Source organism: Mobula hypostoma, chromosome 23 (genome assembly GCF_963921235.1).
Source record: "Mobula hypostoma chromosome 23, sMobHyp1.1, whole genome shotgun sequence".
NCBI classification, from domain to species: Eukaryota; Metazoa; Chordata; class Chondrichthyes; order Myliobatiformes; family Myliobatidae; genus Mobula; species Mobula hypostoma.
This window is the reverse complement of record NC_086119.1, coordinates 1135338-1162951: the sequence shown is the minus strand read 5'-3', so window position 1 is coordinate 1162951 and position 27614 is coordinate 1135338. Positions and strand designations below refer to the sequence as shown.

The window sequence follows — 27614 nt, the reverse complement described above, 5'->3', positions numbered from 1 at the left end:
TATCCTTTGGAGATCTCCATTGTATATCACTAAGGTGCTAGGTGCCTTTCTAGATCCAAAATAGGGTGCAGGGGAAGAGCAGGAACACGGTACTGAGTTCAAGGACCAGCCACAATCAGAGAAAATGACAGAGTAAGCTCAAGTGGCTGAAAAGTTTATTCCTGCTCCTATTTTCCATGTTCTCTATGCGTGGACAGGGCACACAGAAAATCATCATTCCAGCCCTAATCTTAGGCATGTACTGAGCCAAACAGGGGTGTCCTACACATAGGTATCCATATATACAGAGTGAAAAACAAACTGCTGGAGGACTCTGCGGATGAAGTAGTCACCACAGATGCTGCCTGACCCACTGAGTCCCTCCTGCAATTTGTTCTTGAACCAAATTTCAGCATCTGCAGTCTTGTATTTCTATGTATACATACTATATAAGTGCACAGGCGTATTTAGGTTGTCCAATCAAGTACGCACAGTAAAGCTGTGAATGTGTCAATGATTAGCAGAAGAGGGAGGAAATGAAGAACACTTGCAGAAATTGGAACTTACCATCTCCCTGGGAAGGCTTGTGCATCTCCTGTTGAAAGGATTCAGCCTTCTCTTGTGACTGTACTGGAGAGCTTGCAGGGCTAATCACTTCAATCGCATCCGTACTTGAAATGTCGTAGCGATGAGAAGACACTTGAAGAAATCAAATCTGAGTGTAAATCCATTACTCTGATCTCAGAGCTGTACAGCACAGAAACAGGCTCTTTGGCCCACTATGTTAATCATAATACACCAATATACGCTGATCATATTTCCATACATGTCCATATCCTTTACTGTCTTCCTAACCTGTGCACCAGACCTCTCTATGTTGCCTTTCCACTGCCAGTTAAAGACCTCTACCATCAATCATCCTTAGCTGGGAAAAGGATGTGCAGAGCTAAGAGTACAGTTAACTGGAGTGAATATATTAACATTGTTGTTTAACTTAGCTCTGCCTCAACTCACTGAAGCCTGCAGCTCTAATCCACCTCTGGTTGCCCCCCCACAACCCCCACCTTTCACTACTCCTCAGATAGGAGGTGATCAAAACTCCAATAGCCACACCCTAGTCAGAGTCCTATAGTGAGGCTATTAGGAACAGAACTCACATTGATCAAGAGATATAATTTGGATTCCATCATGATGTTGCACTTTGGGGGACAAACTAGGGTAGGATTTACACGGTGAACAGTAGGGCACTGAGTGCGGTAGAACAAAGGGATCTGGGAATACAGATCAATAATTCCTTGAAAATGGCCTCTCAGGTGGATATGGCCATGGGGATAATTTTCGGCACACTGTCCTTCAAAGATCAAAGTACTGAGTACAGGACTTGGGATGCTACATTGAAGTTGTATAAGAGGCTGGTGAGGCCAAATTTGGAGTACTGCGATAAGTTATGTCTACAGGAAAGATATCACTAAGACTCAAAGACTACAGTGAAAATTTATAAGGATGTTGCCAAGACTTGAGGACTTGAGTTATAGGGAAAGGCTGAAAAGGTTAGGATCCTTACAACGTAGGAAAATGACAGAATAGGGGTATACTAAATTATGGAGGGGTTTAGAAAGGTTAAATGTAAGCAGGCTTTTTCCACTTAGGTTAAGTGAGACTACAACTAGAGATCATAGGTTAGGGGTGAAAGGTGAAATGTTTAAGAGGAACATGAAGGGGAATTTCTTCAATCAGGGGATGGTGAGAGTGTGGAACGAGTTGTCAGCAGAAGTGGAGGATGCAAGTTTGATTTCAACATAACAGAAATTTTGATAGGTATATGGATGGGAGGGCGTGGAAGGCTATGGTCCAGGTGCACATTGATGGGAATTGGTAGATCAATAGTTTGACACAGACCAGAAGGGCCAAAGGGCTTGTTTCTGTGGCGTAGTGCTCTATAACAACTGAGGAATATAAATTTGAGAAATTAAGTAAACACACTGAATTTAAAGAGACCTTGTCTCAGTAACAGCTGCCACAATACTGCTGGCTTCTGGACAGCACAGTTCTCTATTGTCATGAAGAGAGAAAACATGCCCCCTGACGAATATTTGAATCCAGAACCAGTAGTATGACTGATCGTGGATTACTTTGGACTTGCTGGGAGTTCCATCAATGTCTGCTCCCCATGAGCATATAAAATAAAAAAAATCACTTCCACTTGCTGATCGAGATGTTTTAAGTTAAATGCAGTTAAAATTCACATCCTTGTTCTAAAATCCCTTCAGTCGTGCTTCTCCCTTTCTGTGTAATCCTTTCCAACTATGCAGATCTTCACACATCTCTAATTCTAGCCTTCTGATCATACTCAGTTTTAATTGCTCCATCACTAATGGCTGTTCCTTCTGTTCCAAAGTTCAAGCTCTGAAATTTTCTCCAAAACTTCTCTACCTCCATCTCTTCCCCCTTTAAAAATGCTCATTAAAACTTACTACTTTGATCAGTTATGCAGTTAGTTGTGTCAAGTGCTGTTTGACAAGGTTTCAGTTAGCCACAAGAGAGTTTCTGCTCTCCATGTTGGTATTTATATATAAACATAGAACATAGAAAACCGACAGCACAATACAGGCCCTTTGGTCCACAAAGCTGTGCAGAACATGTCCTTACCTTAGAAATTACCTAGGGTTACCCATAGCCCTCTATTTTTCTAAGCTCCATGTACCTATCCAGGAGTCTCTTAAAAGACCCTATCGTATCCGCCTCCATCAATGTTGCCGGCAGTCCATTCCACACACTCACCACTCTCTGTGTAAAAAACTTAACCCTGACATCTCCTCTGTACCTACTCCCCAGCACCTTAAAACTGTGCCCTCTTGTGCTAGCCACTTCAGCCCTGGGAAAAAGCCTCTGACTATCCACATCATCAATGCCTATAATCATCTTGTACACCTCTGTCAGGTCACCTCTCATCCTCCGTCCCTCCAAGGAGAAAAAGCCGAGTTCACGCAACTTATTCTCATAAGGCATGCTCCCCAATCCAGGCAACATCCTTGTAAATTTCCTCTGCACCCTTTCTATGATTTCCACTTTCTTCCTGTAATGAGGTGACCAGAACTGAGTACAGTACTCCAGGTGGGGTCTGACCAGGGTCCTGTATAGCTGCAACATTACCTCTCAGCTCCTAAACTCAAACCCACAATTGATGAAGGCCAATGCACCATATGCTTCTTAACCACAGAGTCAACCTGTGCAGTAGCTTTGAGTGTTCTATGGACTTGGATCCCTAGATCCCTTTGATCCTCCACACTTCCAAGAGTCTTACCATTAATACTATATTCTGCCATCATATTTGACCTACCAAAATGAACCACCTCACACTTATCTGGGTTGAACTCCATCTGCCACTTCTCAACCCAGTTTTGCATCCTATCAATGTCCCGCTATAACCTCTGGCACCACTCCACACTATCCACAACACCCCCAACCTTTGTGTCATCAGCAAATTTACTATCTCATCCCTCTACTTCCTCATCTAGGTCATTTATAAAATTCACGAAGAGTAGGGGTTCCAGAATAGATCCCTGAGGCACACCACTGGTCACCAACCTCCATGCAGAGTATGACCTGTCTACAACCACTCTTTGCTTTCTGTGTGCAAGACAGTTATGGATCCCTAAAGCAATGTCCCCTTGGATCCCATGCCTCCTTACTTTCTCAATAAGCCTTGCATGGGGTACCTTATCAAATGCCTTGCTGAAATCCATATACACTACATCTACTGCTCTACTTTCATCAATGTGTTTATTCACATCCTTAAAAAATTCAATCAGGCTCATAAGGTATGATCTGACTTTCACAAAGCCATGCTGACTATTCCTAATCATATTATGCCTCTCCAAATGTTCACAAATCCTGTCTCTCAGGATCTTCTCTATCAACTTACCAACCACTGAAGTAAGAGTCAATGGTCTATAATTTCCTGGGCTATCTCTACTTATGTCTTTCTTGAATAAAGGAACAACATCCGCAACCCTCCAATCCTCTGGAACCACTCCCGTCTCCATTGATGATGCAAAGATCATTGCCAGAGGCTCAGCAATCTCCTCCCTCGCCTCCCACAGTAGCCTGGGGTACATCTCATCCGGTCCTGGTACCTTATCCGACTTGATGCTTTCCAAATGCGCCAGCACATCTTCTTCCTTAATATCTACATGGTCAAGCTTTTCAGTCCACTGTAAGTCATCCCTACAATCGCCAAGATCCTTTTCTGTAGTGAATACTGAAGCAAAGTATTAAGTATCTCAGCTATCTCCTCCAGTTCCATACACAATTTTCCACTGTCACACTTGATTGCTCCTATTCTCTCACATCTTATCCTCTTGCTCTTCACATACTTGTAGAATGCCTTGGGGTTTTCCTTAATCCCCTCTGCCAAGGCCTTCTCATGGCCCCATCTGGTTCTCCTAATTTTATTCTTAAGCTCCTTCCTGCTAGCCTTATAACCTTCTACATCTCTATCATTACCTAGTTTTTTGAACCTTTTGTAAGCTCTTCTTTTCTTCTTAACTAGATTTACAACAGCCTTTGTACACCACGGTTCCTATACCCTACCATCCTTTCTCTGTCTCATTGGAACATACCTATGCAGAACTCTACGCAAATATCACCTGAACATTTGCCACATTTCTTCCATACATTTCCCTGAGAACATCCGTTTCCAATTTATGCTTCCAAGTTCCTGCCTGACATTCTCATTATTTCCCTTTACTCCATTTAAATGCTTTCATAACTTATCTGTTCCCATCCCTCTCCAAAGCTATGGTAAAGGAGATAGCATTGTGATCCGTCGCCAAAATGCTCTCCCACTGAGATCTGACATCTGACCAGGTTCATTTCCCAATACCAGAACAAGTACAGCCTCTCCTCTTGTCGGCTTATCTACATATTCTGTCAAGAAACCTTCCTGAATACACCTAACAAAATCCATCCCATCTCAACCCCTTGCTCCAGGGACATGCCAATCTATATTTGGGAAATTAAAATCCCCCACCACGACAACCCTGTTATTATTACACCTTTCCTGAATCTGTCTCCTTATCTGCTCCTTGATGTACCTGTTACTATTGGGTGGTCTATAAAAAACACCCAGTAGAGTTATTGACCCCTTTCTGTTCCTAACCTCCACCCACAGAGACTCAGTAGAAAATCCCTCCATGACTTCCTCCTTTTCTGCAGCCATAACGCTATCTCCTATCAGTGGTGCCATGCCCCAACCTCTTTTGCCTCCCTCTCTTCCCCTTCTGAAGCATCTAAAGCCTGGCACTCTTAAGTAACCATTCCTCCCCCTGTGCCATCCAAGTCTCTGTAATGGCCACAACATCATAGCTCCAAATACTGATCCATGCTCTAAGCTAATCCACTTTGTTCATAATACTCCTTGCATTAAAATGGACACATCTCAAACCATCGGTCTGACTGCATCCCTTCTCTATCACCTGTATTCTCGATTTCATTTAGCTTCCAAGATGGTTCTGGAGTGGTGACTGTGTGAGTACCCAGAAATCATAAAACAATCCTGTTTAGAAGTACTACAGTTGAAATCTGAAGCCACAGACACTGCAGACAGGAATACTGTTTTAAATCATTTAAAACTATTGATTTTCAGAACTGGTTGACTTGGGACTGCAGATCATCCACTCATTGAAGGGTCAGTGGTGGAAAGGGTGAGCAACTTAAAGTTCCTGGGCATCATACAATGATGCAATTGTGAAAAAGGAGTGCCAGCGGCTCTTTTTCATTAAAAATGTGAGATTTGGAAATTTCTACAGGTGTACAGTGGAGAGCATTCTGACTGGTGATGTCACCAGTTGGCATGGAGCCTCCAATGGACAGGATCACAAGAGACTGTAAAGGGTTGTAGACTCAGTCAGTTCCATCACAGGCACAACTCTCCCCACCAGCAAGGACACTTTCAAGAGGCAGCATCCATCAAAAAAACCCTCATCATTGGTAACATGCCCCTTTGTGCGACTGCCAGTGAGAAGGTACCGAAGCATGAAGACTCTCACTCAATGGTTTAAGAACAGCTTCTTACCCTCTGCTATCAGATTTCTGAAAGATCCATGAACTCATGACCACCTCATTATTTGTTTTTTCCACTACCTATTTTTATAACTTATAGTAATTTTATTTTTCAGTCTTGCACTGTACTAGTGCCACAAGCTGTACTATGGGAAATACTATACTGAGCAGAAAACCATGGTTTAGCGAACATTCCTTTCTCAAACAACAGTAAAATAAATAACTCAACAATCCTCTTTCTCTGATATCTTACTGTGGATTTATTGTGGAATTTGTCCAGACTGCCGGGACTTACAGGTTTCAACTAACATTTGTAAATGTCAACTGAAGTAGAAAGACCCATGCCTAGGCACAGCAGCTTAACAATAGGAACAGGAGTTGGCCGATTAGCTTCTTAAATTTATGGACATTGCTATCTTCTGAGGTCAGATGGAGAATGTAGTCTGAGGTCCCTATACTGAATAGAATGATGACCTTTAAACAACAGGAATCCTCCTTTTGGTGATTATGATGCACAGTTGAAGGTAGCCAAAAAAATGCATATAATTTGAATACTAACAAATAAAACACTCAGCTCTTGCCCCATAGGATTCCTGATTCACTGTGCACATTTAAAAGGTAGTCTCAGCTACTAGAGTTCACTTCTCTACAAACAGCATTCAAAGACACTTTAGTGCATCATAAGAACCCACAAATAACTGAGATAAAAGGCTTTCGTTTTTGTTTTGTGATGCCGAAGGGAGGCATGTTGACCAAAACACTAAAAGAAGTTCAGGTAATATATTTATAAATGGCTATTTGAATCAGAACAGCAACCAGTTTAAGTTTGTCTCTGTAGCCTCCACCCATCCCTGCCCACCTGACTCATCTGACTCTGCAGAGACCAACACTTAACCAGTGAAGGTCTCCACACAAAGGAGCTTACCACTGCTGGAGGAATCTGAGCTGTGAGACCCTCGCTCTCGACCGTCTTTGTCGGAAGAGATCTGCTTTGTGATGATCACATCGATAAAGCTGGCAGCTGTTATAGTGGTCTTCCCACGAGTCCTAAGTTCCTCTTCGTACCGGGATTTGGGGGGTGGTGCTTTGTCTGAATAGCCAGCCTGTGCCTGAGACTTGGCCGATGATGAGTACGGAGACTGCACTGGACGCCGCTCATGTTCTGTTGATTGCTGCTGATGATGGTGCTGCTGTTGTTGCTGCTCAGAGATTCTGCGAGAAGTTACTTCTTCCACTCGGGGGGCTTCATGCTTGCTGTCCTTCCCCTTTGCCATCTCCATCTGAGGTGCTGAGGCTGCAGCATCCACCAGTGCTGCAAGGGCATCTGCAGCTGTGCTGAAGCGAGAGGTAGACAGCCCAGGTGTCATGGATAGGGCTCCCTGGGGAACTTGCCTGTCAGCAGAAATATTATTTTATTTTAATATCAACACCAAAATGTTCAGGGTGAAGATGTTATATCTGAACATATTCCCATGCAAGGTGTGCAAATATAGACATAGAACAAACTGGAATTGGTTACTCAAACTGCACTTGAAAGGCTCACTTGAGAATGGGGGAAGTATTCTCATTACCTCCTTTCAACATGGAAGCTGATTCTGCCTACCATGTGGGGGGCAGCTGGATGGCAGATGAGTCAGCTGGGCAGGGATGGGTGGAGGTAGCTACAAAGGCCGAGTGGATATGCAGAGTGTACAGGGGCTGTCAAAGCAATTCCATTTCCTCATCTAACCCAGTAACCTATTATTTCTCACATACCCATCACATCCCTCTTCTGATTCTCCGATCACCCATCCACCCTCAGGGCAATTTATAGTCCCAACTCACCTACCATCCTGCATGTCTTTGGATGTGGGAGGAAACAGGAGCACAGGAGGAAGTGCAAAATCCATGCAGACAACACTGGAGGTCAAGATTGAACCAGAATCACTAGAGTTGTGATGCAACCTCAAACCTTGGGAACACCTCTCCAAGTGGAATGAACAAAAGATACAAGCAGAATTAGGCCATTTGCCCCATTGAGCTTGATCTGCCATTTCATCATGGCTGATCCAATTTCCCCCTCAGCACCAATCTCCTGCCTTCTTCCCAAATCCCTGCATGTCCTGACCAATCAATAATCTATTAACCTCTGCCTTAAATATACAGACAGACGTAGCCTCCACACCTGGCTGTGGCAACTAATTCCACAGATTCACCACTCTCTGGCTAAAGAAATTCCTCCTCATCTCCATTCTAAAACTACACCACTCTATTCTAAGGCTGTGTCCTGTGGTCTTTGATCGTCCCACCATTGGAAACATCCTCTCCATATCCACTTTATCAAGTTCTTTCACCATTCGATAGGTTTCAACGAGGTCACCCATCATTCTTCTGAATTCTATTGACTAAAGGCCCAGGGTCATCAAACACTCTTGCATATGACAAGTCATTTCATCCTGGAATCATTTTCATGAACCTCCTCTGAACGTTCTCTAGTTTCAGCATATTTTTTCTAAGGTAAGGGACTTAAGGGGCTCAAAACTGCTCACAATACTCCAAGTGAGTGGTGCTTTATAAAGCCTCAATATTACATCCTTGCTTTTATAACAAGTCCACTTCAAATGAATGCTAACATTGCGTTTGCCTTCCACACCACAGACTCAACCCGCAAATTAACCTTTAGGGAATCCTGCATAAGGACTTTGCAACTCAGTTTTTTTGTTTTTTTTAAATCTCCATTTAGAAAGCTCTGATAGTTGAACCACCACACCACCCCCCACCAACGGTATCCAAAGTGATATACCTGTAGTAGAGTGGGATGTCACGGGGCACTCTGCACTGGCTCCTTAACCCCCTTCCCCGTCCTGAATGTCACCCAGTATTCTATGTCCTGCACCGTGGGTATAACTACCTCTCTATATGTCCTATCACTGCTCAGTCTCCCAAATGTTCTGGAGTTCATCCAGTTCCAACTCCAACTCCTTAACACGGATTGTTAGAAGCTGCAGCTGGATGCACTTCTCGCAGTTGTCGTCAGGGACACTGGAGGATCCCTGCCTTTCCACATCCTGCAAGAAGAGCATTTAACTATCCTGTCTAGCTACTAGCAGCTGACCTAGCTGAGCAGATAGAAGGAAGGGAAGGAGCATCAATTATACGAGTATACTGTTTCGGAGATTGTTGACAGGGATGACCTCCCAGGGAATGCAATAGGGACCAGGTTACTGGCACAGATCATGGGTCTGTAGTGCAGAGGGAAAGCGGGAGAAGAAGGGAGCACTAGTGATGGAGGACAATAGGCAGAGAAACAGACATGTTAGGATATTGAGGATATCGAGGAGCAGACAGGGAGACAGATTCTGGAAAAGTGAAATAATAACAGAATTGTCGTAGTGGGAGATTTTAACTTCCCAAATATTGATTGGCATCTCCCAAGAACAAGGGGTTTAGATGGAGTGGAGTTTGTCAGGTGTGTTCAGAAAGGTTTCCTGACATAATATGTAGATAAGGCAACAAGACAACAGGCTGTACTTGATCTGGTATTGGGAAATGAATCTGGTCAGGTATCGGGTCTCTCAGTGGGAAAGCATTTTAGAGATAGTGATCATAATTCTATCTCCTTACCATAGCATTGGAGAGGGATAAGAGCAGACAAGTGAGGAAAGTGTTTAATAGGAGTAAGGGGAAATATGAAGCTATCAGGCAGGAACTTGGAAGCATAAATTGGGAACAGATGCTCTGAGGGAAATGTACAGCAGGAATGTGGCAAATGTTCAGTGAATATTTGCGTGACCTTCTGCATAGTACATTCCAATGAAATAGGGAAGGATGGTATGGTACAGGAACCGTTGTGCATAAAGGCTGTTGAAAATCCAGTAAAGAAGAAAAGTTTATGAAAGATTCAAAAAACTAGGTAATGATCGAGATCTAGAAAATTATAAGGCTAGCAGGAAGGAGCTTCAGAATGAAATTAGGAGAGCCAGAAGGGGCCATGAGAAGGCTTTGGTGAGCAGGATTAAGGAAAACCCCCAAAGCATTCTACAAGTATGTGAAGAGCAAGAGGATAAGACGTGAGAGAAAAGGACCAATCAAGTGTGACAGTGGAAAAGTGTGTATGGAACCGGAGAGACAGCAGAGGTACTTAATGAATACTTTGCTAGGCACTTCAACATTTGAAAAGTTTCCATGAGATCCCTGCCCTCCCCCCATCCTTCAAAATTTCGTCAAGTACAGACTCAGAGCCATTAAATGTTCCTCGAATGATAACCCATTCCTTCCCAGAAGCATCCTCGTGAACCTCCTCTGAAACATCTCCAATACCAGCACATCTTTTCTAAGATGAGCAGCCCAAAACTGTTCACAATACTCAAGGTGAGGCCTCACCAGTGCCTTTTAAAGCCTCAGCATCACATCCCTGCTCTTGTATTCAAGACCTTGAAATGAATGCTGGCATTGCATTTGCCTTCCTCATCACAGACTCTACCTGCAAATTAACTTTAAGGGTGTTCTGCACAAGGACTTCCAAGTCCCTTTGCATTTCAGATTTTTGGATTTTCTCCCCGTTTAGAAACATTTATTTCTACCACCAAAGTGCATGACCATGCATTTTCCAACATTATATTTCATCTGCCACTTTCTTGACAATTCTAACTGTTTCCTCAACACTACCTGCCCCTCCACCAATCCCCGTTTCAGCTGCAAACTTGGTTACAAACTATCTATTCTATCATCGAAATCATTGATATTTTTTAGCGAAAGTCTGTCACGAGCCGGTGCTTATGCCCGTTTCCGTGGCGTAAAGCGACTGAGAGTACGAGACTCCTCCCCGGATAGGACACCAGCCTATCACGAAGTTAACCCCCAGCTGGGTAGACTGGAGCATTGTGTGGTTAAGTGCCTTGCTCAAGGACACACACGCTACCTCGGCTGAGGCTCGAACCCACGACCTTCAGATTGCTAGTCCAACGCCTTAACCACTTGGCCACGTGCCACACAAATCATTGACATACATCATAAAAACAAGTGGTCCCAACACCAACCCCTGCGGAACACCACTAGTCACTAGCAGCAAACCAGAAAAAAAATCTTTTTATTCCCACTCGCTACTTCCTACCAATCAGCCAATGCTCTAACCTTGCAAATAACCTTCCTGTAATACCATGGGCTCTTAACTTGGTAAGAAGCCTCATGTGTGTCACCTTGTTAAAGACTTTCTGAAAGTCCAAATATACAATTCCCTCTGCATCCCCTTTATCTATCCTGCTTGTAATCTCCTCAAAGAATTCCAACAGGATTGTCAGGCAAGATTTTCCCCTCAAGGAAACCATGCTGACTTTGCCCTATCTTGTCCTGTGTCACCAAGTACTCCGTCACCTTATCCTTAACAATTGACTCCAACATCTTCCCAACCACTGAGGTCAGGCTAACTGGTCTATAATTTTCTTTCTGTTGTTTCTTCCTTTCTTAAAGAGTGCAGTGACATTTGCAATTTTCTAGTCTTCTGGCATCATGCCAGAGTCCAATGATTTTTTTTGAAAGATCATTACAAATGTCTCCACAATCTCTACCGCTACCTCTTTCAGAACCCTTGGTTGCAGTTCATCTGGTCTGGGTGATTTATATACATTTAGGTCTTTCAGCTATTTGAACACTTTCACCCTTGTAATAGTAACCGCACTCACTTCTCTACCCTTACACTCTTCAACACCTGGCACACTGCTCGTGTCTTCCACAGTGAAGACTGATACAAAATACTCAGTTCATCTGCCATTTCCTTGGCCCTCATTATTTCTCTGGCCTCATTTTCTAAAGTCATATATCCACTCTCATCTCTCCTTTTTATTTTACATACAGTACTTGAAAAAGCTTTTATATCTACTTTGATATTGCTTGCTAACTTGCTTTCATATTTCATCTTTTCCCTCCTAATGATTCTTTTAGTCGCTCTCTGTAGGGTTTAAAAGCTTCCCAATCCTCGTCTTCCCATTAATTTTTGCTTTGTTGTATGCCCTCTCTTTGGCTTTTACATTAACTTTCACTTCCTTTGTCAGCAACAGTTGTACTATTCTGCCATTTGCATATTCCTTTGTTTTTGGAATACATCTATCCTGCACCTTCCTCATTTTTCCCAGAAACTCACGCCATTGCTGCTGTGCTGTCATCCCTGCTAGCAGCTCCTTCCAATCTACTTTGGCCAACTCCTCTCTCATACTACTGTGATTTTCTTTACTCCACTGAAATACTGCTATGTCAGACTTTACTTGCTCCTTATCAAATTCTAAGTTGAACTCAATCATATTGTGATCACTGCCTCCTAAGGGTTCTTCTACCTTAAGCTCCCTAATCACCTCTGGTTCATTACTTAACACTCAATCCAGCTTAGCGGATCCCATCGTAGGCTCAACGACAAACTGCTCTAAAAAGCCATCTTGTAGGCATTCAACAAACTCACTCCAGACTCATTTCCAACCCGATTTTCCCAATTGACCTTCATGTTGAAATCTCCCATGACTATCATAACATTGTCCTTTTGACATGCTTTTTCTATTTCCTTTTGTAACCTGTGGTTCACATCCCAGCTATTGTTTGGAGGCCTGAATAAAACTGTCATCAGAGTCCTTTCACCCTTGCAGTTTCTTAACTCAACCCACAGGGATTCAACATCTTCCAATCCTATGTCACATCTTTCTACTGATTTGATGCCATTCTTTACCAGCAGAGCCACGCCACCCCCTCTGCCTACCTTCCTTTCCCTCTAATACAACATGTAACCTTGGACAGTTAGCTCCCAACTACAACCATCCTTCAGCCACAATCAGTATGGCCACAACATCATACCTGACAATCTGTAATAGTGCAACAAGATCATCCACCTTATTTTGCACACTCTGTGCTTTGAGACATTATACTTTGAGTACTATATTTGCTACCCTTTTTGATTATGCATCCCTAATGCACTGATACTCACCTTGCTGACTGCAATTATGTCCTGTCACCTGCCTGCCCTTCCTGACAGTCTGACTGCATGCTAACTTTGCTGCTTTTTTGTTAAAACCATCTGTCCTATCCTGAGTCCCTTCACTCTGGTTTCCACCTCCCTGCCAAATTAATTTATACTCTCCCTAACAGCCCTTACAAAACTGCCATGAGAATATTGCTTCCCCTTGGGTTCTGGGTTCAGGTGCAACCCATCACTTTTGCACAGATCATACTTTCACCAGAAGAGATCTTAATGATTCAAGAACCTGAAGCCCTGCCCCCTGCACCAGCTTCTCAGTCATGCATTAATCTGCCAGATCATTCTGTTTCGATCCTCTCTGGCACGTGGCACAGGCACCATCTAGAAATTATTACCTGAGAGGTCTTGTTTCTCAGCTTTTACCGAGCTCTCCAATTTCTCTTTTCAAGACCTCTGGCTACTCTCCCTCCAAACTGTTGTGGATGTGATCCGAGACATCCCTGCCCCTGGCACCTGGGAGACAACATACCATTCAGGTGTCCCGTTCATGGTACACAGAATCTCCTGTCTGTTTCTCTGACTATCCTTCTCCCTCTTTCCCTTCTGCATCACAGATCTATGCTCAGTTCCAGTAACCCGGACTCTCTGACATTCCTTTGGGACGTCACCTCCCACAACAGTATCCAAAACGATATACTTATTATTGAGGGGAATGGCCACAGGGGTGCTCTGCGCTAACTGCCTATTCACATTTCCATTTCTCCTGAAAGTCACCCAGCTACTCGCCTCCTGCAACTTCGGGGAGACTACCATAAATTCCGGTGTATAAGCCGAGAATTTGGCTCTAAATTTTGGTCCTAAAATTAGTGGGTCGGCTTATACGGAGGGTATCAACTTTGGAAAAGTGAATACACAGAAGACAGGTCGTATTTATTGGCTGTTTTTGAGTCAAATACAAAAGAAAATACAAACGCTTACGAAATCTACACAAAAGAAAAGATTTACAAAACACGTTCTGTTTCTCAATTTACTTGTACACACTGTTGTCGTCAAACGCTCCGTATTTTCAGCTTTCAGTGCTGCTTTTGTCTCACCTGACAAGTGAGCTTTGAACATGTCCCAGACAAGTAGCAACTTTTCCTTCCTGAAACCTTTGGGACATTGACGCCACACCTCTTTAACCCACTTCAAGCAAACCCGCTTTGTCCATCCAGCCACGTTCTTGAACGTAAACAACACCCCACGGGAATTTTTCTTTCTTTGGGAATGTTTTCCTCTTAAAAATCACCATCGGTGGTAGTTTGGTCCATCAGTCATACACATTAACACGACAGTAAAATGTTGCTTCTTACGTCCAGCTGTTTTGACGAGGACTGTTTTCTCCCCCTTCTGATTGACAGTGCGATTGCCAGCAAAATCAAAGAACATTGGTGTCTTGTCCATGTTACCGATCAGTGAGAGCAGGTAAGAATGTGCCTTTCGATGCTTGATTACAAACGATTGGAAGGCCGTAATCTTATTCTCAAGGTTGCTCGGCAACTTCTGAGCAATCTCTGCTTTTTGTCTCAACACAAGATCACGTCTATTCATAAATCGAGTGCACCAACTTCGTGTAGCTTTGAAATTTTCGCTGAACCTCACGGTGTTTTTCGGCCCATTTCAATGCTTGAACTTGAATCAGTTCTCTGGTGACAACGTATCCAGACGATCGCTGGTGATTCACCCACTCTCAAACTTTTTCTTCCAGTTCTAGCCACTGGCATGTTTTCCCGTGGCTTGCACATTTCGTCTTTGGCATTTCCCTCAGCGTGTCCTCTGCCTTTCTCCACTCTCTCACTTGTTTCTCATTACACTAAACTTCATAGCAGCTGCAGAATTATTCGTTCCTTTAGCAAAATCAACAACCTTCAGCTTGAAGCCAGCAACATATCGCATTTGTTTTCATCTTTTGTACACGGTGGTCGCAAACTCAATACTGAGTACACGTACTGATCCCGCCACCTTGCGTTATGTTTTAACGAGATTACGATGGGCGCTAAATGGTTTCACGGGGGTTACATTTCAGAGGATTCTTTACCATTGGGAACCTAATCCAAAACTTTCCTCCCTGATTTATTTATTAAGAATTCGCTTATAATGCTCTATAATGTGTAGGCCTATTTTCTTAGCAGGTACCGGTTCACAAAATTTCCAGGTTCCGGATCTGGCAAAGCTGAGTACCGGCATGTGAGATCTTGTGATCTTTTCTGGTTAAATCAAAAACCTCTACAAAAGGGGTCCGCTTATACAAAGGTAACATGAAAAAGTCACTTTTTAAACCTTGAAAATGAGAGGTCAGCTTATACAGCATTATTTATGGTACTTCCCTGTAACTATATAGCCATATAACAATTACAGCATTGGACTTCCGGTAGCGCTCATGGAGTGAAGTCGCGTTCTTGACTCGCTCCATTACCTCTGAGTTTTTTTTTCTCTATGGTCAGCTATACTTTAATTAACCATTAAGGCATCAATTTTTACAATACTTTGAATTAAACTGAATTCTCTGACAATTGGATGATACTTAGATCTGCTATGTCTAAGAACGGGAAAAACGGCAAGGATGGTAAACCTCCGGTTAAACCGAAAGCTATGGATCTCCCTCCGACTGAATCACCGGTGACTTTGAAAGCGATATCGGAGTTAATTCAGAGGGAAATTTCAACCTCTGTTAGGGAGATGATTCGTACGGAAATTGCAGGCTTTGTTAAAGACCTGATTCATACGGAAATCTCAACTAATTTCCAGAAAATTGCCGATTTAATTGATAAGATGCAAACATGTATTGCGGAACATCAGTCGGCTATATCTGATTTTCAAAAATTCGCGCAACAAAGTGAGCTTAAGATGGGGAAAATCGAAGAAACAATTAATGTAATGAAGAAGAAACTTGACTTTTTGACTTTTAAAAACTCTGACTTGGAATCTAGAATGCGACGGCAGAATTTACGAATTATCGGGGTAAGGGAAGCCGTTGAAGCTAACAACCCCATGAAATATTTCTCCCAACTTTTAAAAGATGCATTCCCTACTGTATTTCCTGACCAACCACCGCTACTGGATCGTGTTCACAGAATCCCATCATACTCGTCTAGGTCAGATAGACCTAGGCATGTTATCTTACGTTTTCATTACTTTCAAGACAAGGAGAGACTGTTTCGATTCGCTCGATCTAAAGGTTTCATTGATTTTTCGGATCTTAAGTTCCGATTCGTGGAAGATTTCAGTAAACCAATCTGGGACCAACGGGTCCGTTACAGATCCGTGATGTCGGAATTCTATAAGATGGATTTAAGACCAGCGCTGCTGTACCCTGCACGTCTAAGGATTCGCATGTTAGATGGAGCCCTTCGTTTTTTTGATTCTCCATCGGATGCCCAGAGTTATCTGGATCAACTTTCATCTTCAACATCTTAATTGCCTTCTTTTTAATTTTCTCCGTTGATCGGAGGCTGTGAATTGGTTGGTTTTAACTTTTCTGTGCCCTATTTGGGCAGAAAAGTTTACTTTCGATTTCTTAATATGGCTGCTAAACTTTCTTTTTAACTGCGTCATTTCTTTCTTTTCCCAGGGGATTCTGGGTGGTTACTTCCCTTTTGTCATCTTACGTATTTCCTGTGCGGCCTTAAATTTTGTAGTTTTTTTTTAAATTTTATTCTGTTTTGCTTTTTATAATCACTTTATGTTAATAATCCTATTTTTTTTTGTTGCTGTGTCTATTCATGAGTTTGAGGTTTATTGTGGTTTTTTTTAATATATATTTTCCGGCTTTTGTTCTGTTCTGTGTGTATTCTAATTGAGCTAACTTTTTTTTACTTATTTTTTTACTGTTTTACAATTAGCTGATCCTTTTCATATTTATACCTTTTTTTTTAGGGAGCGTATACCGGAAGTCATGGGGGTAGTTTTAGCGCTTGCTTCTTTCTGGCGGGTCTGCTTTAGATTTTGCCTTGGGGTCTTGGGCTGGGGGGTGGTGGGAGGGGCTTCACGTTTTAGTTTGTTTTTCTTTGGGCTATATACATTATTGAAGTACTGGTTGCGTCCTTTTCCCCGGTATCTTTTGTATGTTCTGTTTCCTCTCCGGGTTTGTGGGTCGCGCCTATTGTCAATCCTCCTTGTTGTGGGTTGACTTTAGGATTTATGGAGTCTATTATTAATTTTGTCTCCTGGAATACTAATGGTCTTAATCATCCTATTAAAAGAAAAAAAGTTTTTAAAGTGTTCCGGAGGCTTAAAGCACAAATTTTATTTTTATAAGAGACCCATGTACGGAGGGGGGACAGACTACGTTTTTTCAAATTCTGGAAGGGACAACAATTTCATTCGAACTCCAATGCTAAGATTCGAGGCGTCTCTATTTTTATAGATTCCTCAGTTACTTTTATACAACAGGATATTATCTCTGATCCGAATGGTAGATTTTTATTGGTTAGTGGTTTACTATTTAATAAAAAAGTAGTTTTGGTTAATGTTTATGCTCCTAATATGGATTGTCCGGAATTTTATAAATCATTGTTTGATCAGTTTCCGAATTTGAACGAGTTTTCATTGATTTGGGGCGGAGATCTTAATACCTGTTTATCTCCAGCTTTGGACCGTTCGGCTCCTTTACGGACTTTACCTAATAAATCTGCAAATTTGATTAATTTTTTCCTTTCTGATTCTGGGTCGACGGACATTTGGCGTTTTCTGCATCCTCAGGAAAAAGATTTTTCCTTTTTTTCACATGTTCATCATTCCTATTCAAGAATTGATTATTTTTTTATTGATTCTCGTCTCATTCCTTCAGTGATTAAATGTGATTATGATTCTATAACCATTTCGGATCATGCTCCACTTAAGCTTTCTATTAAAATTATGGCCAATATACCAAACAATAGACAATGGCGTTTTAATTCGCTGTTGCTTCAGGACTCGGACTTTGTTAATTTTATGAATGAACAGATTGAGCTTTTTTTTACAATTAACCATACAGAAGATATTTCGGTTAACACTCTTTGGGACACTTTTAAAGCCTATATTCGGGGTCAGATTATTTCGTATTCCGTTGCTTTGAGGAAGAAACAGAAGCAGGAGGAGATGGCAATTGTGGACAAGATTAAAGAAATTGATAAGAAATATGTTATGGCTCCTTCTGAGGAGCTATACAAACAAAGAACTGAACTTCAAATGGAACACAGTTTACTACTCTCGTCCTCGATTGTAAACCAATTAAAGAAAACAAGAAGTGATTTTTATGTTCACAGTGATAAAATTGGCAAGCTGCTGGCTAATCAATTGAAATCTAATTATGTTAAATCTCAAATCAATCAGATTTATAACCAAAATGATCGATTGATATTGGATCATGTGGGGATTAATCAAACCTTTTGTGATTTTTATTCTTCTTTATATCAATCAGAGTCTCCTCGAGATTCTAAATATATGAATGATTTTTTAGATAAGTTAGACTTCCCTCAGATTTCACAGGATATGTCTTCTTTATTAGATACTTCCATTACAATGGATGAGATTAAGAATGTTATTTTTTCTATGAATCTGGGGAAAGCTCCTGGCCCTAATGGGTTTACCGTTGAATTTTATAAATGTTTTGCTTCTTTATTGATTCCTTGGCTCTATAAGGTTTTTGAGGCTTCTTTGAAACTTGGTAAACTTCCGGAATCTTTTAATAGAGCATCAATTTCTTTAATACTAAAGAAGGATAAAGACCCTGCTCAATGTGCATCTTATAGACCAATATCTTTATTAAATGTTGATTCTAAAGTTTTTTCTAAGTTATTAGCAAATAGACTAGAAAAAGTACTTCCTTCTATTATTTCGGAAGACCAAACGGGTTTTATTAAAGGTCGTTACTCTTTTTATAATATTCGTACATTGTTAAATATCGTTTATACTCCCTCACAAAATGTTCCTGAGTGTGTTATTTCTTTAGATGCCGAGAAAGCTTTTGATAGAGTAGAATGGCCTTATTTATTTAAGGTGCTTGAAATGTTTAATTTTAGCTTGAAATTTATATCCTGGATTAAACTGTTATATCACTCCCCTGTAGCCTCGGTTCGTACTAACTCTTTAAACTCACCTTTTTTTCCTCTCTTTCGTGGTACTCGACAAGGCTGTCCTCTTAGTCCCCTATTATTTGATATTGCATTAGAACCTCTTGCAATTGCTATTCGAGAATCTTCAAATATTACTGGGATAACTCGGGGATTAAAGTCCCATAAATTATCACTCTATGCTGATGATTTACTTTTATATATTTCTAATCCTGAGAGATCTATTCCTGCTGTTTTAGAGTTATTAGCACAATTTGGTCTTTTCTCAGGTTATAAATTAAATCTTAGTAAGAGTGAACTTTTTCCGATTAATAAACATCTTCCCTTATATTATAAATTTCCATTTAAATTTCCATTTAAATTGATTAATAATTACCTTTCATATCTTGGGATTAAAATTACTTGTAAACATAAAGATTTATTTAAGGCTAACTTTTTACCATTAATAGACCATATTACTCAACTTTCATCTAAATGGTTTCCCTTATATTTAACTTTGATTGGTCGTATTAATGCAGTTAAGATGTTTTTTTTGCCAAAATTTTTATATGTGTTTCAGGCATTACCAATTTTCGTTCCTAAATCTTTTTTTGATAAAGTCGACTCTAAAATTTCTTCATTTATTTGGCAGAATAAGAATCCGAGACTGGGTAAAATACATTTTCAGAAAGCTAAGAGAGATGGAGGTTTAGCATTACCTAACTTTAGATTTTATTATTGGGCTATTAATATTCGACATATGAAATTTTGGTTACTTGACCGGGATATACTATCTATTCCTAAATGGGTAGCATTGGAATTACAATCTGTTCAGGGTTATACACTTGGTTCTATTTTAGGTTCATCTCTTCCTTTTGATTCGAAACGCCTTAAGCAGGTCTCTAACCCGATCGTTAAATATGCTTTGCGTATTTGGTTTCAATTCAGAAAATTTTTTGATCTTAATCAATTCGGGTTAGCGATTCCTATTTTAGGTAACATATTTTTTCCTCCCTCTTTTACGGATCGCGCTTTTCAAACTTGGAAGACTAAGGGTATTTTACGGTTTTTGGATTTATTTTTAGATGGTTCCCTTATGTCTTTTGAACAATTATCTAATAAATATAACTTATCAAGAATACATTTTTTTAGATATTTACAAGTTAGAAATTTTCTACGTACTATACTTTCTTCCTTTCCAATGCTTCCTCCTATATATATTTTAGATTCGATAATTAACCTTAATCCATGTCAGAAAGGTGCATCAGCTATGATTTATAATATTATTATGAAACTTAGGAAAGCTCCATTTGATAAGATTAGGGTAGATTGGGAACAGGAATTGGGGCTTACCATTTCTGTGGATGATTGGGGGCAGATTTTACAATTAGTTAATACTTCCTCTATTTGTGCTAAACATTCCCTAATTCAATTTAAAGTGGTGCATAGAGCACATATGTCCAAAGATAAGTTAGCGCGTTTTTACTCGCATATTAATCCTTTCTGTGATAGATGTTCGGGGCAGATAGCCTCTTTAACTCATATGTTTTGGTCTTGCCCTACTTTGGAAACTTTTTGGAGAGATATTTTCAATATTATTTCTAAGGTATTAAATATAGATATCTCTCCTCACCCTATTACTGCTATCTTTGGACTACCTAAAATTTCTAGTAATCTTTCCCCTTCAGCCCGTAGAATGATTGCATTTCTTACTTTAATGGCGAAAAGATGTATTTTACAACATTGGAAAGAGCTTAATGCTCCAACTACCTTTTTTTGGTTTTCTCAGACGATTTTATGTTTGAATCTGGAGAAAATTAGAAGTAACCTTTATGATTCTTCATTTAAATTTGAACAGATTTGGGGACCTTTTATTCGATATTTTCATTTAATGTAATATTTACCCTTCTTGTTTTTTTTCACTGTTTTAATGGAGGTCGGGATTGAGGACGTGATTTTAAGTTTAACTCTGTTTGGTTTCAAGTTAGCCCATTGCTTTGCTTTGCTTTTAGTTAGTTGCACGATGGGTTTTTTTTTGGGGTTTTTTTTTCTTTTTTTCCATTGATATATATAAAATCTAGTATACTATTATGTTATCTTGGTTTCTTATGCTTAAATTACATTGTTTGTAGTATTTTCTTTTTGGTATTGTTATCTTTTGGAATTTTATTATACTTTAACATTGTATTAATGTTTATATGGCTTACCTTTTTTGTATACTTACTCAATAAAAAGATTTAAAAAGAAAGAAAGAACAATTACAGCATTGAAACAGGCCATCTCGGCCCTTCTAGTCAGTGCTGAACTCCTACTCTCACCTAGTCCCATCGACCTGCACTCAACCCATAACCCTCAATTCCTTTCCTGTCCATATATCTATCCAATTTAACTTTAAATGACATCGAACCTGCCTCAATCACTTCTGCTGGAAGCTCGTTTCACACAGCTACCACTCTCCAAGTAAAGTAGTTCCCCCTCAAGTTACCCCTAAACTTTTGCCCTTTAACTCTCAACTCATGTCCTCTTGTTTGAATCTCCCCCACTCTCAATGGAAAAAGCTGATCCACGTCAACTCTATCTATCCCCCTCATAATTTTAAACACCTCTATTAAGTCCCCTCTCAGCCTTCTACGCTCCAAAGAATAAAGACCTAACTTCGTTCAACCTTTCTCTGTAACTTAAGAGATGAAACCCAGGCAACATTTTAGTAAACCTCCTCTGAACTCTCTCAATTTTATTGACATCTTTCCTATAATTTGGTGACCAGAACTGTACACAATACTGCAAATTTGGCCTTATCAATGCCTTATACAATTTCAACATTACATCCCAACTCCTATACTCAATGCTCTGATTAATAAAGGCCAGCATACCAAAAGCTTTCTTCACCACCCTATCCACATGAGATTCCACCTTCAGGGAACTATGCACCATTATTCCTAGATCCCTCTGTTCTATAGCATTCTTCAATGCCCTACCATTTACCATGTATGTCCTATTTTGATTAGTCCTACCAAAATGTAGCACCTCACACTTATCAGCATTAAACTTCATCTGCCATCTTTCAGCCCACTCTTCTAACTGGCCTAAATCTCTCTGCAAGCTTTGAAAGCCTACTTCATTATCCACAACGCCACCTATCTTACTATCATCTGCATACTTACTAATCCAATTTACTACCCCATCATCCAGATCATTAATATATATGACAAACAACACTGGACCCAGTACAGATCCCTGAGGCACACCACTAGACACTGGCCTCCAATCTGACACACAGTTTTCCACCACTACTCTCTGGCATCTCCCATCCAGCCACTGCTGAATCCATTTTACTACTTCAATATTAATGCCTAACGATTGAACCTTCCTAACTAACCTTCCATGTGGAACCTTGTCAAAGGCCTTACTGAAGTCCACATAGACAACATCCACCCCTTTACCCTCGTCAACTTTCCTAGTAACCTCTTCAAAAAATTTATTAGATTTGTCAAACATGACCTTCCACACACAAATCCATGTTGACTGTTCCTAATTAGACCCTGTCTATCCAGATAATTATGTATACCATCTCTAAGAATACCTTCCATCAATTTACCCACCACTGACGTCAAACTCACAAGCCGATAATTGCTAGATTTACTCTTAGAACCCTTTTTAAACAATGGATCCACATGAGCAATAGGCCAATCCTCCGGCACCATCCCCGTTTCTAATGACATTTGAAATATTTGAAACTCTGACTGATTATCTCCGCACTCTCAAGTACAAGATGAAGGTCATCCAGCTGCTGCTCCAGATCCCTAACACGGTCTTCAAGGAGCTGAAGCCAGATGTACTTCATGCAAATGTAGCTCCTTGGGAGACCCTGGGTCTCCCACGATTACAATATCCAGCATGAAGAACACACAACTGCCATTTACTACACTAGGTGAGAGTAAGAGGAAAAAAAAAAGGAACCTTAACGGAAGCTTATCCAGAGCCAATGGCTCTTTTGATCCAAAACCTGACACTCTTACTCTCACCATTGGCCTACTTCCAACAATGGCCGCCCCCGCTGGTCCCTTCTGTACTTCTCAACAAGTGTTGCCAATCTGCGAGAAACCTCATTGTTGTATCTGCTCCTGCTGTTGATTGGGCCATTGGAACTCACAGACAAATGTACTTCTTCTCGTCAGTACTGAGTACATTTAAACAATCATTGTCCAGGTTCAAAAAAGTATGTGCACCTCTGGAGTAATGCCTTCTACAAAAGCTATTAGCAGTCAAGTGCTCCAATCAATGAGATAAAATTGGAGATGTGGGTTGTTGAGGTGCCCTGCCCTATTCAAAAAAATGACACACAAAGTCAGGTTACTGACAGAGCCTGCTGTTCTCAAGAAAGATATGTTTATATGCACCAGGCCTCGATCAAATCGACTTTCAGAGGAACCTTAAAAGAAGAATTGTAGAGATGCATGAAGCTAGAAAAGGCTACAAAAGCATTTCTCAAAACCTGATTGTTCATCAGTCCATTAAGAGAAATTTTCTACTAAGGGAGAAAATTCAGTACTGATAGTACTCTCCCAAGGAGAGGGCGTCCTGGAAAGATCATGTCAAGAGCACAACATGCAATCCTGGAGGAGGTGAAAAAGAACCCAAGAGTAACAGCAAGAGACCTGCAGAAATCTCTAGAACTTGATAAAGTCTCTGTTCATGTGTCCACTATAAGAAAAACACTGAAAAAGAACGGAAGAAACCAATGCTGCACGTTTCAAGTTTGCAAAAGACCACTGGATGTTCCACAGGGCTTCTGGGACAATGCTCTGTGGACAGATGAGACAAAAGTTGAACTTTCTAGCAGAAATACACACTACTATGTTTGGAGGAAAAAGGGCACTGCACATCAGCACCAAAACCTCATCCCAACCGTGAAGCATGGTGGAAGGAACATTATGGTTTGTGGCTGCTTTGCTGCCTCAGGGCCTGGACAGCTTGCAATTGAGGGAACAATGAATTCAAAATTGTATCAAGACATTTTACAGGAAACGTCAGGATAGCAGTCTGTCACCCAAAGTTGAATAGAAGTTGGATGATGCAACAAGAAAATGACCTGAAACACAAGAGTAAATCAACAACAGAACGGTTTAAAAAGAAAATTCATGTATTGGAATGGCCAAGTCAGAGTTCAGGCCATAACCCAATAGAGATGCTATTGCATGACATGAAGAGGGCAGTTCATGCAAGGTATCCCAGAAATATTGATGAACTGAAACAGTTTTGTATGGAGGAATGGTTAAAATTCCTCCATGCTGTTGTGCAAAGTCAGATCAACAGCTACAGGAAACGTTTGGTGGAAGTTATTGCTGCTAAAGGAGGTTCTACCAGTTATAAAATACAAGGGTTCACATACTTTTTCCATCCTGGACTGTGATTGATTAAACAATGTGTTCAATAAAGACATGAAAAGTACAATTAGTCTGTTATTAGTCTGCGTTTGTCTATTATTGTGACTCAGATGAAGATCAAAACCACATTTTATGAGCAATTAATGCAGAAAACTAGGTAATTGCAAAGTGTTTGTAAACTTTCTTGCAACTGTACATTATCTGAAACTCTAGACTTTTAACCCACTTGAAGATCAATCTAACATACATTATCCGAGGCTGTGTAGCTGCATCAAGTGAGGTTATAACACCCTTGCCATTGGCTCCTTGGAATATACTTGGTCGTTGCTGTAACATGGTCTCTTGTGCTCGTATTGATGGGGATGGGGAACGGACATAGCCATGACTGCTTGGCCTACTGGTCTGTTCAGGACCTGAAAGAAAAAAAGAAAAGGAAAATACATCTTTGAGAAATGAACTTTCACAATGCATCAAAGGGTGGCTGAAGGCACCAACCTTTATCACCCACACACTCCCAGTGTCAGAACACATTACTCACCTGCTCTGAGATAAGGCAGGTCACAAGTTGTCACAGCTAATCTTTCTCTTTCTCTCTGTTCCCGTTCTCTCTCCCTCTCTCTCTCTTTTTCCCTCTCACGCTCTGCATTTGCTGTGGATGCAGATATATGTGCAGGGTGACCTGTGCAAAACCAAAAGATGCTATGTCTTTCTGTTCATGTACATTAATGTCAGGTGAAAATGACAGAATCCTTTGGTGGAAGGCTCCTCCATCTTTGACAATCATTACGATTAGAAGTCCAGGATACTAAGTTGCCTGGCCATTCCCCTAACCAACCCCAATCAGGAACTTCATTTTTTCTGACTTAATTAGGTTTTGTGTAACACTAGAATACTCAGCTAATTACCTGTCAACTTTATCTGCCTGGAGTCTGTTCAGTTCCCCTTCCACAATCCCAGTTGAGGAACTATTGTTTTCAATTTAGACCTGATCCTCCATACTAATTCACTTTATCACTGGATAGTGTCAAACACAATTATTACTGCATCATCCAAACACTTGGTAAATGTTTCACACAATGCTGAAATCTTGTTGGCGATGGAAACCTCTGCTGGGCTTGGAGATGAACTGTTTAAATCAGCATATTTTCGGGAATGGTCTATCCATCCAGAATCTCAAAATGGTGCACATCCACCTTTAATGTCACACTCTTATTCATTTCTGTAGTGTTCTCGACCAAGGGTCATTACTGTCTTAGAGATAAAACCACCCATCTTCTCCCAAGGTGCAAAATTATTCATGTAATCATTGAACACAAGTAGTTTTTATCAATCCAGCAATCTCACTAAAATCAGTGTGTACAAGGTTTCACAGCATCAGCTGCTGTCTTTATCCTTTTAGTTTATATAAAACATGACTTCAATCTGATAAAAAAACAATTCTGTGCCTTAAGTAACGAAAAGCCATTCTTACCTGGTGATATAGGAGAGTGGTTGTACCGGCCTGGATAAGGGGCTTGGTTACCAGGAATATAGGTTATCCTGTCCATGGGAGGAGTACTGCTCCCACCTGGCACAAGGATCGTGTGTGGCATCTGTGCCAAGTCGATGATCCCTGAAAGGCATACACTTTCAATAATCTAGTGTTTGAAACAAAACCATATTCAACGGACAGTCACAAATAGACATGGACACTTGCATGTAGACAGAGAGGGGATCTCACCTCTGGCTCCAGAAGCATAGGGGACACCTAAAGTTTCTCGTGGAGACATCCCCCTAGTACCGTCTGGCTTGGTGATAACTTGCATTTGTTGGGAAGTGATATAGTCGTTGAGAATGGTCTGCCGTGTGTTCTCCATTGCATACAGTTGATAGTGATTTGAATAATTGGGGTTAGGGGAAAGTTGCCGGGAAAACAGGTATGCTGCAGATAATAGAAAAAGTAACAAGAACATCAGAATGAAGGTTGCACCATCTGATCAAAAAAACATGTAGCAGTTAACGTTCTTTGGCTCAGGTAGATGTATTCTACATGACAAAGTACATCAATGTGTCTATAGTCCTCTGGCTCACAGATATATATTTGAGAACAGCCTATTAATCAGATTGCTAACAGTACCAGGTAGTAACCAGTTGCTGGTTATTTTATTTAAATAAGCTGAAAATGGTAGATCGAATATATTGCAGACAAGTGTGACTTTGGGAGAACAAACCAGTGGAAGACTGCATTAATCCCAGTGTCATCTGCTAGTCAGGAAAGAAGTAGGGTAATGGTATCCCAATCTTTTTCTATGCCATGACCAATACCATTAAAGCAGGGGGGTCAGTGGACCCTAGGTTGGGATCCCCTGCTACAGATGAATGTGTGCTGAGGAACTGGTGAAGAGGTGGGACTTCAGATTTCTGGATATTTGGACGTCTTCTGGGGAAGGTATGACCTGTACAACAGAGATGGGTTACAGCTGAATCCAGCAGAGACCAATAGCCCTGTGGGTAGGTTTGTTTGCACTTTTGGGGAGGGTTTAAACTAATCTGGCAGGGGAGATGGGAACTGAGGATGAAGCAGTTGGTAAAATTGCATCACATTGTGGGCATCACTAAATCATGGCTGAAAAAAGATTACGGTTGGAGCTTAACATCAAAGGATAACTAATTTGGCAGGGGGATGGGCACTGGAGTGATAGTGTTGAGGATGAGGCAGTTGGTTTATAAACAAAAGCAACATGTAGTGAGACTGAGCAAGGAGAGGTTGATGATAGGGCAAAATTGCAGTCAGAAGGATAAGTTGCAAAGTAAAAAGCATAGAAAATTGAAAAGGGTTTAAACAGGACTGAAGATGTTCTACTTGAATGTGTGCAGTATACGGAATAAGGTAAATGAACTTGTAACTCATGCATGATATTGTAGGTATACTGAATCATGGCTGAAAAAATTATAGCTGGGAGCTTAATGTCCAAGGATACACATTCTATCAAGAAGACAGGCAGGAAGGCAGAGGGGCTGGTGTGGCTCTGTGGTAAAAAAACAAATCAAAGCCTCAGAAACAGGTGATATAGGATTGGAAGATATAGAATTGATGTGTGTAGAGTTAATGATCTGCAAGGGATAAAAGACCCTAGTGGAGGTATATAGAGATATACAAAATTGTGAGGGGTATAGATAGGGTAAATGCAAGCAGGC

General features: G+C 40.8%; 1 protein-coding gene across 15 annotated transcripts in view; it reads right to left on the bottom strand.

The window, feature by feature from the left end:
* Positions 1-27614, bottom strand: part of ncor1 (nuclear receptor corepressor 1) — a 337051-nt gene that overhangs the window by 59634 nt on the left and 249803 nt on the right. For 14 of the 15 annotated variants that reach the window (XM_063031052.1, XM_063031066.1, XM_063031065.1 and 11 more), the window contains 6 exons: positions 26158-26358; positions 25909-26049; positions 24976-25116; positions 24685-24850; positions 6968-7434; positions 547-678 (listed from right to left, as the gene is read on the bottom strand). In XM_063031052.1, coding sequence (XP_062887122.1) covers positions 547-678; positions 6968-7434; positions 24685-24850; positions 24976-25116; positions 25909-26049; positions 26158-26358 — 1248 coding nt within the window. The remainder of the gene's footprint in view (positions 1-546; positions 679-6967; positions 7435-24684; positions 24851-24975; positions 25117-25908; positions 26050-26157; positions 26359-27614) is intronic. The other variant, XM_063031064.1, reaches the window with a different exon arrangement.